The sequence below is a fragment of the Pelophylax lessonae genome, assembly GCF_965119305.1.
Source record: "Pelophylax lessonae genome assembly, chromosome: 8".
NCBI classification, from domain to species: domain Eukaryota; kingdom Metazoa; phylum Chordata; class Amphibia; order Anura; family Ranidae; genus Pelophylax; species Pelophylax lessonae.
The window spans coordinates 214,772,380-214,787,453 of NC_138775.1; the positions used below are offsets into that span (position 1 = coordinate 214,772,380).

The 15,074-nt window shown below is 45.6% G+C and overlaps 1 protein-coding gene across 6 annotated transcripts in view; it reads left to right on the forward strand.

Moving 5' to 3' along the window:
- Nucleotides 1-15,074, forward strand: part of AGL (amylo-alpha-1,6-glucosidase and 4-alpha-glucanotransferase) — a 170,558-nt gene that overhangs the window by 77,329 nt on the left and 78,155 nt on the right. For all 6 annotated transcript variants that reach the window (XM_082265874.1, XM_082265872.1, XM_082265873.1 and 3 more), the window contains exons 4-6: nt 761-927; nt 2,819-3,022; nt 14,762-14,943. In XM_082265874.1, the coding sequence (XP_082122000.1) occupies nt 761-927; nt 2,819-3,022; nt 14,762-14,943 (553 nt within the window). The remainder of the gene's footprint in view (nt 1-760; nt 928-2,818; nt 3,023-14,761; nt 14,944-15,074) is intronic.

Below are 15,074 nucleotides of genomic sequence, written 5' to 3' on the forward strand. Positions count from 1 at the left end.
GCCTTTCAGTTTTTTAGGCAGACCTGATCAGACCCTCCAGTCTCCTCTATGAAGCGTCCGATCCTATCTGCTAAAAACAAACAGATGGAGATCCTGTTCTTTCTAACGGATTGGATCAGATGGGAGTAGGGTGTGAATGGACAGGTGGTCTGTCTACATCTGACCACCCAGAAAGGGAGAGCGGGCTGTGTCTGTGCATAAGTGGAGTGGCACGAACCAGCCATCCGCCCGCCTAGCAGGGATCAGCAGAGAGATTCCGCACTGAACAGGCAGACTGGAAGGAGCCTAATTGAAAAAGGTGAAGTTAGAAACTGTAAATGTGAAAGAACACTCGCGCCAATTGGTATTTATAAATGTGACAGTGGGGTTGCTGCTGTGGACGACCCCTAGGGGTGAACAATGGAAAATGAATGTAATACAAAATATTTCTTTGCACCATATGGTTTAATTTTTGCATATTTAATTTTTGTATATTTAGTTTTTGCATATTTTATTTATTTGATTATTCCTTTATTGATGCATTTTGCCATACGACTGCAAAGTCACAATTAGCACAAGTTCAATATTTTATAGGGTGCATGATAAATAGAGCTATAAGCAACTAGAAGTTAGAAACTGGCTATCATGCACAGCTGCACCAGATTTAGCACTCTCCATTTTTAGTAAATCAGCCCCATTAGGACACTGTATATTATATTGTTGCTGTTGATTGATTTTTGTAAAAAGATTAACCATATAATTTATTCGGTTTCTTTTGCAGTGGACAGACGAGTGGGGAAGGTTACATTGTAGTGGATCCAGTTTTGAGAATTGGAGCTGATAACCGCATTCTCCCTTTGGATTGTATCACCCTTCAGACCTTTCTTGCAAAATGCCTGGGGCCATTTGATGAATGGGAGGACAGGCTGAAAGTTGCCAAGGAGTCAGGTATTACAGTTCTGCCGATCAACAAGCCATTGTCTTGTTTTCCGAGTGGCGTAAAGACTGTTTCTGCTTTGAAAACAAACACTCTATTATTAATTTTACTGGTTTATCTATCAGGGGTGGCAAAGGGGCAGAGGCACCAAGGGACCTTGCTGTGACAGGACTTTGCCACCTACAGGCCTAAAGGACCTCCCTGGCACTCTGTATATATGATGTTTGAAGACCCTCAAAGCTAGTTTTTAATAGCTATGCTTAAAACTGCATGAAATTTCATGGAATATATAATGCATTTTAAGATAGAATGACAAAATGGAGGTGCTGGTTGCAGTGCACTTCTTGTGCTCTCCAAAATATTTGTTGGAGTTCTATTGATTGCAGATAATTTTTTCCCAATGTGCCTGCACTGCAACCCCCCCCCAAAAAAATAAAATAAATCAGGTCATACAACAATAATGATAGGCACATCATACCCTGTAAAATAGAATTAAATGCTTAAGCTGGCCATACACAGAGTTCAATTTCTGTTGTTCAGCCTTCTGGGATAGAAATGTGTTAATTCCCCTGTCCATGATAAAAACTGTGGAAGGACGAATCTCCCAGCCAGCCATTGTATTGCGACAGCCAGTGCCTGCAGCTGTCACAATACCTGGGCAGTATCTGCAGCTGATTGACTGCAGCCACTGTTAACCAGCAATTTTCTGCCAGGCTCCTTCAGTTTTCAGATTGAAGGATTTTATCAGGTTCATAAGGGACTGACTGAAATTTGCTTATTGCCAGTAGCGTGTAAGCACAAACACAAAGTCCCACGTTTTTCAAAACGACCAGGTGTGAATGCAGGCTTAGGCTTCATGTACAGTACACTGGCAGCTCTGAGTTTAGGGGCTTTTGCCATTTTTTTTGCCAAAGCTCCCAAACTCAACCTTATAAAAGCCCATGTGTCCATGTACACATAGGCTTTTAGCAGAGTTTAGGAGCTGTCGTATTTAGGGGAGCTTCAACCTTCCTCTCCTTGACACAGAGGAATAGCGTTAAGGATAGAAACGGTTAGACTGTCGGCCGCGGGAAAACACAAAACGTGGCAAAACGGCGGCACAATTTTGCCACGGTCTTTCCATGTTTCGCGTTTTCCCACGGCCAAGGTATATGTAGGCCACTACAGTAGTAACTACTGGAGGTCACTTCACAAGCTGGCTTGTCCATTCTGGTCAATTAGGCTCATTATTTCTTCAAGAGATTTCCCAACTCTTTGTGTGATGGCACCAAACTTTTTTCTTACTGTTATTGAAAAAATCAAGAGTGTAATAGGCTGCAAATGAACCTCTTCTGTCCAACAAATCCCAAACATGTTTGGAGGCCAGGAAAATGTCTCCCTGAGCACTGTTTCTGAGTGCTACCCATAGGATTGCATGAGTATTGCTATTGTGCTTCTGATATTGGTTTTTGAAGAATTTGTGAAGAATCTGAAATCATTGTTTACATTTTTGTTTGGATGGCACAGTGTTTTGTGATTATTCTTGCTTTCATGAGGCTTTTGTTTGTATTTGTAACATTGCGTTAAAAACATACCAAAAAGTGCTTTCTTCTAATAGTAAATAATTTTATCATGTTTTCTATCAAATACATAATTTTAGGCTAGGTTCACACTTGCGCGGATGGTTGCCACTGTGGCACTGCACCTGTTCCGACACCCGTAATCACCCCCAGGCAAAAATGCGCAGCAGTTTAGGAGATGCATGGGGGTGCCATTTATCCTAATCCACAAGTGTGAACCTATCCTTAGTGTTTTTATAAATGATACAAATCACAGAATAACATGTTTATTTATAATAAAAAAATAAAGAGCTTAAATATTTTACTCATAATTTTTCAATATATTTAATTTAATACATTCTAGGTTACAACATGGTGCACTTTACCCCCCTCCAGACTCTGGGTAAATCACGATCTTGTTATTCTTTGGCTAACCAATTGGAGCTGAATCCTGATTTCTCCAGGCCAGGGAAGAAATACACATGGAATGATGTTGGAAAATTGGTGCACAAGATGAGAACAGAGTGGAATATGCTTTGCATCACTGATGTTGTATATAACCATACAGGTAAGAACTCATGTTCTGTATATACAGTCATATGTAAACACGTGGGCATCTATTTCCACTTGCTGCACACTAATTTCGGTAAAACTTCCCTAGCTGTTAAAATTAAATGGCAGACCCTGCTACCTACTATACCTACAGAGGATCAGGATGATAAATGCTGCTTTGATGTTGGTTTCATCAGCAGGGAATAGTAGAGGTTTATTGTATATTATACAACAAACTTGCGTATCTCCAATTCGACTGCACAAAATGAAGCGTATATCCACCCTTAAACTGTATATGATGTAAGGAACCTCAGGCAGAATTCATGTACTTCATTTGGGGATGTCCGATTATATCTAACCTTTGCCAGCAAGTGGATAATGTGCTGCCTACTGCAGCTCTGCCTGCTCTGTACAACTGGGTTTGTTTGGTATACTAGATGAAGAATATTGGCCACGCTATACCAGAAATTTTATTGATGGCTCACAAAACCATAGTAAATGGAAAAGTTCCTCCTCCCCTACTGTAGCACAGAGTTCTACTATATATGGGAATAAGAATCTTTTCCCTGAGATTTAATAAAACTTGGGGCCTATGGTGTGATTCCACTCTCATGGTAAATTTGGGGTGACCTTCCCAACTTCAAAACGATAGTTTTCAGAGAATTCAAAAATGAACTAACACCCTACACCCACCGTACCCCTGTCTCCCCCCATCCCTGTTGCACTTACCTCCATAGATTTTTTCGCTGTCCACGCAGAACCATGCAGCAGTCCTGGGTTTGAAAGCTTCTCTGTTTCTTATCTTCTGTCCCTGGGGACTCCAGGAAGGATCAGAGTGGATCTGACTGCTCAGCGTGATCCAATCAGAACTGTTCTGATATACCCTGACATCGGTTGGGAAGGAAGAAGATCAGTGCAGTTTTCAAACTTAGGACCGCTGTACTGGAAGTAAAACTGTATCATCCACGGCGGTGAGTGAAATTGCACCAGAACACACCTAAACGCACCAAAAACTCATTAGAACACACATGTCCATATTTAAGATAAAGAAAATAGAGAGGGGAAAGAAATGCACCGGAATGCATCAAAAACTCACAAAAAATGCATAAAAAAAAAAAAAAACTTGCATAAGAAAAGCATACGGAAGGCATGCAGACTGTTTCTATGGTGTGAACTGGCCCTTCACACCACATGCAGTCCAGTGTGTTTTCTTTCTGCACCAGAAACGCATGGATAGTAGGTTTTATGGATTTCAATGGCATTGTTCACACCAGTACAGGCAGTTGCAGTGCGTTCCCGTTCCAGAAAAAAGTAGAACGTGCTGCATTTTTTCTCCATGAACTGTACTGGAATGTGGTAAAATGAATAAAAAATGCACTGGAATGCACATGTCCCCATTTAAGGAGAAGAAAAAAAAGAGGGGAAAAAATGCACCGGACAGTGTCAAAAACACGAATGCAGAAATGGAATTCACCTGGACTACGTTTCTATAGCATGAGAGACTGTCACTGTTCCACATCTTTATTTTTTTAAAGATTTTTTTTATAAAACTACTATAATTGTGAACTTATACACTCTTATACTCCTGTACATCTGCTTTAGCTTAATAAACAAAGTTTAATATGTTTAAATGTGAGCACTCCCGGTTAAATCACATGGGTTATAATGAGTGAGAGATAAAAAACCAAAACTACAATAGAATAGATTCTAGCTGGCTGCAGGATGGTTGTGATTGCCTATAGTTTGGGAATTACTAATTGCTGACTCACAGGGTACCAAAATTCCAAATGATATGTCTTCATTAGTGTTGAGCGAACACGGACTGTATTATTCGTGTTCGTACCGAATAATTGGATTTTTTGTACCCGAACACGGACACGGACACTTTACTGTATGTTCGGGTAAAAATCCGTGTTCGGTCGTTTTATTTCCGGGTTTTGCATGCTTTGGCGCTCTTTTCATGGCGGGCTTTCAACAGCCAATCAACAATCGTTTAACTGGTGTGCCTTAAGCCATCCCAGCCATGCCTGCAAATGTCTCAGTAGCTGTGATTGGCCGTCTGAAGCATGTGACCAAGTCTTTATAAGTTCGAGGCAGCCGCAGCGGCGTCATTATGCTGCTTAGATTCAGGGACAGAGCACACATCAACGTGCTGGCTGCTGATTAGGGAAAGATAGGCAGGAAAAAACCATTTGTGTCTGGATAGAATTGAGGGACAGGTCGGAGTGTTTAGGCAGGGCGAGTTGTAGGCATTTTAGGGATAGAGTCTGCTGAATTATAGGGTCAGTGTCTTCTACAAACTACAATCGATATTGCTGTGTGGGGGGTGGGGTCTGCACTCAATCCTGATCTACGATCTCTTCTCAATCCTGTTAGGGACAGAGTCTGCTGAATTTTAGGGAAACTGTGTTCTACAAACTACAATCGATATTGCTGTGTGGTGTGGGATTGGAGATAGGCAGGTGTCAGTGATCCACATCCATTTTTCTGTGTGTGAGCTGCAGTGAACACAATCTTTTTGGGCTGCAGTGAACACAATCTTTTTGGGCTGCAGTGAACACAATCTTTTTGGGCTGCAGTGAACACAATCTTTTTGGGCTGCAGTGAACACAATCTTTTTGGGCTGCAGTGAACACAATCTTTTTGGGGTGCAGTGAACAAAATCTTTTTGGGGTGCAGTGAACACAATCCTTTTTGGTGTGCAGTGAACACAATCTTTGTGGGGTGCAGTGAACAAAATCCTTTGTGGGGTGCAGTGAACACAATCTTTTTGGGGTGCAGTGAACAAAATCCTTTTTGGGGTGCAGTGAACAACATCCTTTTTGGGGTGCAGTGAACACAATCTTTTTGGGGTGCAGTGAACAAAATCCTTTGTGGGGTGCAGTGAACACAATCTTTTTGGGGTGCAGTGAACACAATCTTTTTGGGGTGGAGTGAACAACATCCTTTTTGGGGTGCAGTGAACAAAATCCTTTTTGGGGTGCAGTGAACAAAATCATTTTTGGGGTGCAGTGAACACAATCTTTTTGGGGTGCAGTGAACACAATCTTTGTGGGGTGCAGTGAACACAATCTTTTTGGGGTGGAGTGAACAACATCCTTTTTGGGGTGCAGTGAACAACATCCTTTTTGGGGTGCAGTGAACACAATCTTTTTGGGGTGCAGTGAACACAATCTTTGTGGGGTACAGTGAACAGAATCTTTGTGGGGTGCAGTGAACACAATCTTTGGGGGGTACAGTGAACACAATCTTTGTGAGGTGCAGTGAACACAATCTTTGTGGGGTGCAGTGAACACAATCATTGTGGGGTGCAGTGAACTCAATCTTTGTGGGGTACAGTGAACACAATCTCATACTTCTGAAGGTTTGAGGGTGCTGCCTGTTCCATACTCCCCCTACTCCTCATCTAGCCTTTTAGGGGTACAAACAATAGTAATTGGGGCCTAGTGTGGTTGTGTACGTGTGATATACATACACTTTTTTGGGATCATATTTTCTATTCCGCTATTTAATCAAAAACCTTTGGGGATCAGTTAAATTGGGGGATAGTCTGTGTTGGTACGTGTGAGAGAGATCCACCTTTCCAAGTTGTTGGGGTTCATCTCATACTTCTGAAGGTTTGAGGGTGCTGCCTGTTCCATACTCCCCCTACTCCTAGCCTTTTAGGGGTACAAACAATAGTAATTGGGGCCTAGTGTGGTTGTGTACGTGTGATATACATACACTTTTTTGGGATCATATTTTCTATTCCGCTATTTAATCAAAAACCTTTGGGGATCAGTTAAATTGGGGGATAGTCTGTGTTGGTACGTGTGAGAGAGATCCACCTTTCCAAGTTGTTGGGGTTCATCTCATACTTCTGAAGGTTTGAGGGTGCTGCCTGTTCCATACTCCCCCTACTCCTAGCCTTTTAGGGGTACAAACAATAGTAATTGGGGCCTAGTGTGGTTGTGTACGTGTGATATACATACACTTTTTTGGGATCATATTTTCTATTCCGCTATTTAATCAAAAACCTCTGGGGATCAGTTAAATTGGGGGATAGTCTGTGTTGGTACGTGTGAGAGAGATCCACCTTTCCAAGTTGTTGGGGTTCATCTCATACTTCTGAAGGTTTGAGGGTGCTGCCTGTTCCATACTCCCCCTACTCCTAGCCTTTTAGGGGTACAAACAATAGTAATTGGGGCCTAGTGTGGTTGTGTACGTGTGATATACATACACTTTTTTGGGATCATATTTTCTATTCCGCTATTTAATCAAAAACCTTTGGGGATCAGTTAAATTGGGGGATAGTCTGTGTTGGTACGTGTGAGAGAGATCCACCTTTCCAAGTTGTTGGGGTTCATCTCATACTTCTGAAGGTTTGAGGGTGCTGCCTGTTCCATACTCCCCCTACTCCTAGCCTTTTAGGGGTACAAACAATAGTAATTGGGGCCTAGTGTGGTTGTGTACGTGTGATATACATACACTTTTTTGGGATCATATTTTCTATTCCGCTATTTAATCAAAAACCTCTGGGGATCAGTTAAATTGGGGGATAGTCTGTGTTGGTACGTGTGAGAGAGATCCACCTTTCCAAGTTGTTGGGGTTCATCTCATACTTCTGAAGGTTTGAGGGTGCTGCCTGTTCCATACTCCCCCTACTCCTAGCCTTTTAGGGGTACAAACAATAGTAATTGGGGCCTAGTGTGGTTGTGTACGTGTGATATACATACACTTTTTTGGGATCATATTTTCTATTCCGCTATTTAATCAAAAACCTTTGGGGATCAGTTAAATTGGGGGATAGTCTGTGTTGGTACGTGTGAGAGAGATCCACCTTTCCAAGTTGTTGGGGTTCATCTCATACTTCTGAAGGTTTGAGGGTGCTGCCTGTTCCATACTCCCCCTACTCCTAGCCTTTTAGGGGTACAAACAATAGTAATTGGGGCCTAGTGTGGTTGTGTACGTGTGATATACATACACTTTTTTGGGATCATATTTTCTATTCCGCTATTTAATCAAAAACCTCTGGGGATCAGTTAAATTGGGGGATAGTCTGTGTTGGTACGTGTGAGAGAGATCCACCTTTCCAAGTTGTTGGGGTTCATCTCATACTTCTGAAGGTTTGAGGGTGCTGCCTGTTCCATACTCCCCCTACTCCTAGCCTTTTAGGGGTACAAACAATAGTAATTGGGGCCTAGTGTGGTTGTGTACGTGTGATATACATACACTTTTTTGGGATCATATTTTCTATTCCGCTATTTAATCAAAAACCTTTGGGGATCAGTTAAATTGGGGGATAGTCTGTGTTGGTACGTGTGAGAGAGATCCACCTTTCCAAGTTGTTGGGGTTCATCTCATACTTCTGAAGGTTTGAGGGTGCTGCCTGTTCCATACTCCCCCTACTCCTAGCCTTTTAGGGGTACAAACAATAGTAATTGGGGCCTAGTGTGGTTGTGTACGTGTGATATACATACACTTTTTTGGGATCATATTTTCTATTCCGCTATTTAATCAAAAACCTTTGGGGATCAGTTAAATTGGGGGATAGTCTGTGTTGGTACGTGTGAGAGAGATCCACCTTTCCAAGTTGTTGGGGTTCATCTCATACTTCTGAAGGTTTGAGGGTGCTGCCTGTTCCATACTCCCCCTACTCCTAGCCTTTTAGGGGTACAAACAATAGTAATTGGGGCCTAGTGTGGTTGTGTACGTGTGATATACATACACTTTTTTGGGATCATATTTTCTATTCCGCTATTTAATCAAAAACCTTTGGGGATCAGTTAAATTGGGGGATAGTCTGTGTTGGTACGTGTGAGAGAGATCCACCTTTCCAAGTTGTTGGGGTTCATCTCATACTTCTGAAGGTTTGAGGGTGCTGCCTGTTCCATACTCCCCCTACTCCTAGCCTTTTAGGGGTACAAACAATAGTAATTGGGGCCTAGTGTGGTTGTGTACGTGTGATATACATACACTTTTTTGGGATCATATTTTCTATTCCGCTATTTAATCAAAAACCTTTGGGGATCAGTTAAATTGGGGGATAGTCTGTGTTGGTACGTGTGAGAGAGATCCACCTTTCCAAGTTGTTGGGGTTCATCTCATACTTCTGAAGGTTTGAGGGTGCTGCCTGTTCCATACTCCCCCTACTCCTAGCCTTTTAGGGGTACAAACAATAGTAATTGGGGCCTAGTGTGGTTGTGTACGTGTGATATACATACACTTTTTTTGGATCATATTTTCTATTCCGCTATTCAATAAAAACCTTTCTAGGGCAAGATCTTAAATTACAGAAATATGAGGAGACCGTCAAATAAGGGCCGTGGCCTGGGTCGTGGTGCTGCTGGTAGAGCTCCTGTTGCAAGGAGAGGACATGGTCGATCTGTGCCAGCTACACGCACAAGTGAAACACCTTCCTCAAGTGTGAGTAGGCGACAGAACCTGCATCAGTATTTGGTAGGGCATCAAACGCCCCTAGAAGTGATGAGGCCAGAACAAGTTGAGGCGATAGTAGATTGGTTTGCTGCTGACAGTGCCTCCAGTTCCTTCACATTGTCTCCCACCCAGTCTACTGCAGAAAGGTCAGAGTTGGCACCTGCAGCCAATGTCCAACCGTCTTTCACCTCACCCCCTTGCAAATCAGGCCAGCAGTCTGAGCCCCAAGCCATACAGCAGTCTCTTATTCTTTTTGAGGACTCTGTCAGCAGGGTTTCCCAGGGCCATCCACCTAGCCCTGCCCCAGAAGTGGAAGAGATTGAGTGCAGCGATGCCCAACCACTTATTTCTCAAGATGAGTACATGCAAGGATCATCGCAGCACGTCTCCGATGATGACGAAACGCAGGTGCCAACTGCTGCGGCGTTCAGCATTGTGGAGACCGACAAGGAGGGCAGGGGTGAAGACTGGGTGGAAGATGATGTGGAGGACGATGAGGTCCTCGACCCCACATGGAATGAACGTCATGCAGGTGACCTGAGTAGTTTGGAGGAAGAGGCGGTGGTCGCACAGAGCCACCAGCACAGCAGAAGAGGGAGCAGGGTGCAGAAGCGGAGCGGCCGTGCCCTAGACACTACGCCCGCTACTGCCCAACGCAGCAAGGGAACGAGCGCACCAAAGTCAGCTCAAAGGAGTTCTCTAGCGTGGAAGTTCTTTAGAAAATGTGCTGATGACAGGACACGAGTGGTTTGCACCCTGTGCAATCAGAGCTTGAAGCGAGGCATGAACCTTCTCAACCTGAGCACAACCTGCATGATCAGGCATCTAAGTGCAAAGCACGAGCTGCAGTGGAGTACACACCTTCAAAACCAAGAAACGTCTCTGGCTCATCCTGCTTCCTCTTCTGCTGCAGTCTCGGCCGCTCCAGCCACATCTGTAGTGATACCGGCACCTGCCACCCCGCAAACAGACGATCTGTCAGCAACACCACCACCTGGGTCACCAACAACCATCTCCACAATGTCCCGTGGAAGCGTTCAGCTTTCCATCTCCCAAACACTTGAGAGGAAGAGGAAGTACCCCCCTACCCACCCGCGATCCCTGGCCCTGAATGCCAGCATTTCAAAATTATTGGCCTTTGAAATGCTGTCATTCCGTCTGGTGGAGACGCACAGTTTTAAAAACCTTATGTCGGTGGCTGTCCCACAGTACGTCGTGCCCAGCCGCCACTACTTTTCCAGGCAAGCCATCCCTTCCCTGCACAACCAAGTGGGGGAAAATATCAGGTGTGCACTGCGCAACGCCATCTGTGCCAAGGTCCACCTAACTACGGATACGTGGACCAGTAAGCACGGTCAGGGGCGTTATATCTCCCTAACGGCACACTGGGTAAATGCAGTGGCGGATGGGCCTGAGGCGGATAGCAATTTGGCGCATGTCCTTCCACCACCGAGGATTGCAGGGCGCTTCAGTTTGCCTCCTGTTCGTAACTCCTCCTACTCCGCTTCCTCATCCTCTACCGCCTCCTCATCCGGACAGCGTAACACCTTCACCACCAACTTCAGCACGGCCAGGGGTAAACGACAGCAGGCAGTTTTACAACTTGCCTGTTTGGGGGACAAACCACACACCGCGCAGGAGTTGTGGAGGAGCATGGAACAGCAGACAAATGAGTGGTTGCTGCCAGCGAGCCTCAAGCCCGGCCTGGTGGTGTGTGATAACGGGCGAAATCTCATAGCAGCTCTGGGCCTAGCCGGTTTGACGCACATCCCTTGCCTGGCGCATGTGCTGAATTTGGTGGTGCAGAGGTTCCTTAAAAACTACCCCGATATGTCAGAGCTGCTGCAGAAAGTGCGGGCCGTTTGTGCGCACTTTCGGCGTTCTCACCCTGCTGCTGCTCGCCTGGCAGCGCTGCAGCGTAACTTCGGCCTTCCCGCTCACCGCCTCATATGTGACGTGCCCACAAGGTGGAACTCCACCTTGCACATGCTGGAAAGACTGTGCGAGCAGCAGCAGGCCATAGTGGAGTTTCAGCTGCAGCACGCACGCGTGAGTCGCTCTGCGGAACAGCACCACTTCACCACCAATAACTGGGCCTCCATGCGAGACCTGTGTGCCTTGTTGCGCTGTTTTGAGTACTCCACCAACATGGCCAGTGGCAATGACGCCGTTCTCAGCTTAACTATCCCACTTCTATGCCTCCTTGAAAAAACAATTCGGGCGATGATGGAAGAGGATGTGGCACAGGATGAGGAGGAGGAGGAGGATGAAGAGGTAACATTTCCAAGGCTTTCAGGGCAGTCATTCGCAAGGGGCTCCGAGGGTGGGTTCCTGCACACGCAAACGCCAGGGACGCAATTGTCCAGCAGGGGCACAGTTCTGGAGGATGAGGAGGATGAGGAGGAGGAGGAGCTGGAGGAGGAGATGGAACCATGTTCACAGCAGGGTGGCACCCAGGCCAGCTCATGGCCATCACTGGTGCGTGGCTGGGGGGATACAGAGGACACGGACGATACACCTCCCACAGAGGACAGCCTTTCGTCGCCTCTGGGCAGCCTGGCACACATGAGCGATTACATGCTGCAGTGTCTCCACAACGACCGCCGAGTTGCCCACATTCTAACTTGTGCTGATTACTGGGTGGCCACGCTGCTGGATCCCCGTTACAAGGACAACGTACCGTCCTTAATTCACTCACTGGAGCGCGATCGCAAGATGCGCGAGTACAAGCGCACGCTGGTAGACGCCATGCTGCTGGCATTCCCATCTGACAGCGGGGCCACAGTGGAAGCACAAGGCAGAGGAGGAGGAGGAGGAGGTCGCCAACGCAACCAGGGCACCGCCAGCACCTCAGAAGGCAGGGTTAGCATGGCCGAAATGTGGAAAAGCTTTGTCAGCACGCCACAACAAACAGCAGCACCAGCAGCTCAGATGGGACGTCTTAGCAGGAGGCAGCATTTTACCAACATGGTGGAGCAGTATGTGTGCACACGCCTACATGTAGTGAATGACGGGTCTGCCCCCTTCAACTTCTGGGTCTCCAAATTGGGCACATGGCCTGAGCTTGCCCTTTACGCCTTGGAGGTGCTGGCGTGCCCTGCAGCCAGTGTATTATCTGAACGGGTATTTAGCACGGCTGGGGGCGTTATAACAGACAAGCGCAGCCGCCTGTCCAGAGACAATGTGGACAAGCTCACGTTCATTAAAATGAACCAGGCATGGATCCCACGGGACTTTTCCGTACCTTATGCAGAATAGCAATGGATACCGACCTTACCCACCCATTGTTCCATTTTTGCTCTTTCTCACTCTTTTGGGGTGTACCCTCATTTAAAATTTTTGAAAAGAAGCAGTGTTGGCTACCTCGTCCTCCTCCTCAGGGCCAGATTAATGTAGGGGCTATTGGAGCTGCAGCTCCAGGCCCCTACCTTTTATATAGGCCCCGGGTTGGCCATATTCACTGTTACCGCTCTTCTGTCACTTGTAAACACAGAAGTCTGGCTTCTATGCTCGCTTCCCCAGGCAGCACCCTCAGAACCTCCCCACACAGCGTGAAGGCCGGACAAGGAGGGACAGTTGGCGATGCATGGATGTGTTTATGGGCTTCAGAGACAGCATCCCATGTTGAATTAGGCATGCATGGCTGCACCCTTCCTCCTCTGGGTGCATGGCAAGGCACGGCCCTTAAGGCCCTTCAAAATCCTCAGCACCAAGCCCATGATGCTGTTAATCCGGCCCTGGTCCTCCTCCACCGCCGCTTCCACCTACACCGCCCATAGGTGTGCGCAGCCTATTGCATTAAGGTGTGCACCCCAAAGTTGAAATACACATGCATGTGTTTGCCAGCAGGGAGAGTAATGTATCGGGGCCATGTACCTGTAGGCAAGGAGAAATAGAGCAGAGCAGGTCCCAGGGAGATCTTTCCCATCTCCTCACTGGCAATGCTATGTGCCCTAGGTGATTAGGGTGTGCCCAGGCACACCCAGCACACCCTGTGCGCACGCCTATGTCACCGCCACATCCACCACCACCTCAACCTCCCTCCTACTCCATATGGGCCTCGTCCTTCAGAGATGAAGAAGAACATTGTTTTATTTTTCTGTTTTTTTTTTGTTGTTTTAAGTTATTTCCCTATCCACATTTGTTTGCAGAGCACTTGCCATGCTCTTAATTACGTTTTGCTGCCATTTGCAGCACTCTAGCCCTTTCCTTTGGTGTTTTAGAGCCATTTTAGTGCCTTAAAGTTCGGGTCCCCATTGACTTCAATGGGGTTCGGTGTCCGGGAAAAGTTCGGTAAAAGTCCGGGACACGGACCCGGACTTTTTTTTAAAGTTCGGCCGAACCCGTCGAACACGGACATCTAGGTGTTCGCTCAACCCTAGTCTTCATTTTTGTGCTGGTTAATTCTGCTTTTGACTTTGTGATCGTGATAGTAAGAATGCAGTGCGAGAATCCTGAAAGGGATAAACATAGTGATCCTATGAAGATATACCAATTCTGTAAAGTCCCTTGTATGTGTTAAAGAAAAGAAGTTAATACCTTATGCTGTCAAAAATCTATAACCGGTTTTGCACATCCTGGCTTTCCAAGTTCTATATCTTTATTTAACTTATCTGGGGCAGGGGGGTCACACTGTGTGCATAATTTGCAACGTGTAGTGCAAATCATCTTGGAATTGTGCTGATCAAGTCTGACAAGCACAGCCTGATGCAGGCAGGTCCCACACAGTCTTCAAACCGCCATCCACACCTACCTAAGGCTAGGTTTACACTGTGCGGGAATGTGACTCACAGCAGGGGTCCTGTGCCTCCCTGTTCTCCTTTTTAGGGATGAATCAGGTCTGAATTGTTGCCTGAATTCAGACCTTAAATGGAGCCAAAGACCCACTGGACCCCTGTCCAATGCGGCCGCCCCAGAGATGTGTGAATCGGAGAGAGCCCCTCACAGACTCCTATCTTGCAAATTGGATGTGGGGAAACCCACATCCAATTAGCATCAGTATGAACCCAGCCTTAAAGTGACAGTGTGATACCTCCACATAATTATTATATACATCTCATTGAATAACTCTGAAAAAGCTATTGCTAGTAGTAATCAATCACATTTAGGAAGACTTTTGTAATATTAAGATATTTTGCTAAAATGTTGTTAATTTTGCTTTAGCTAATGTTCTGAGTGAGAATTATATGTGGCCCATGTATAAGCATTAGAAATTTTTATATAACGTAATATTTTTCTAATATGGTACAAGGTCTGCATTTAATTGGTGCTGTTTTGTAATGGTGCCTTCATGTAATTTATTTTATTATATGTAATTTATCCGATTTATATTTTACAGCTGCCAATAGCAAATGGATTCATGATCACCCAGAGTGTGGGTACAACCTGGTTAATTCTCCTCACCTCAAACCAGCCTGGTTACTGGACAGAGCATTATGGCATCTTAACTGTAAAGTGGCAGCTGGAAAATATGCTGCACGGGGGCTTCCAGCGCTCATCCAAAATGACCAACAACTAAACGTGAGTTCATTGACCTTACACGCTTTATAGACTTTAGTAGGATCTGACCTTGTCTTAAAGAGGTTGTAAACCCCCAAAATTTTTTTTTCAACCTGAAAGAGAAACACATAAGGAGCTAGTATGCATCGCAT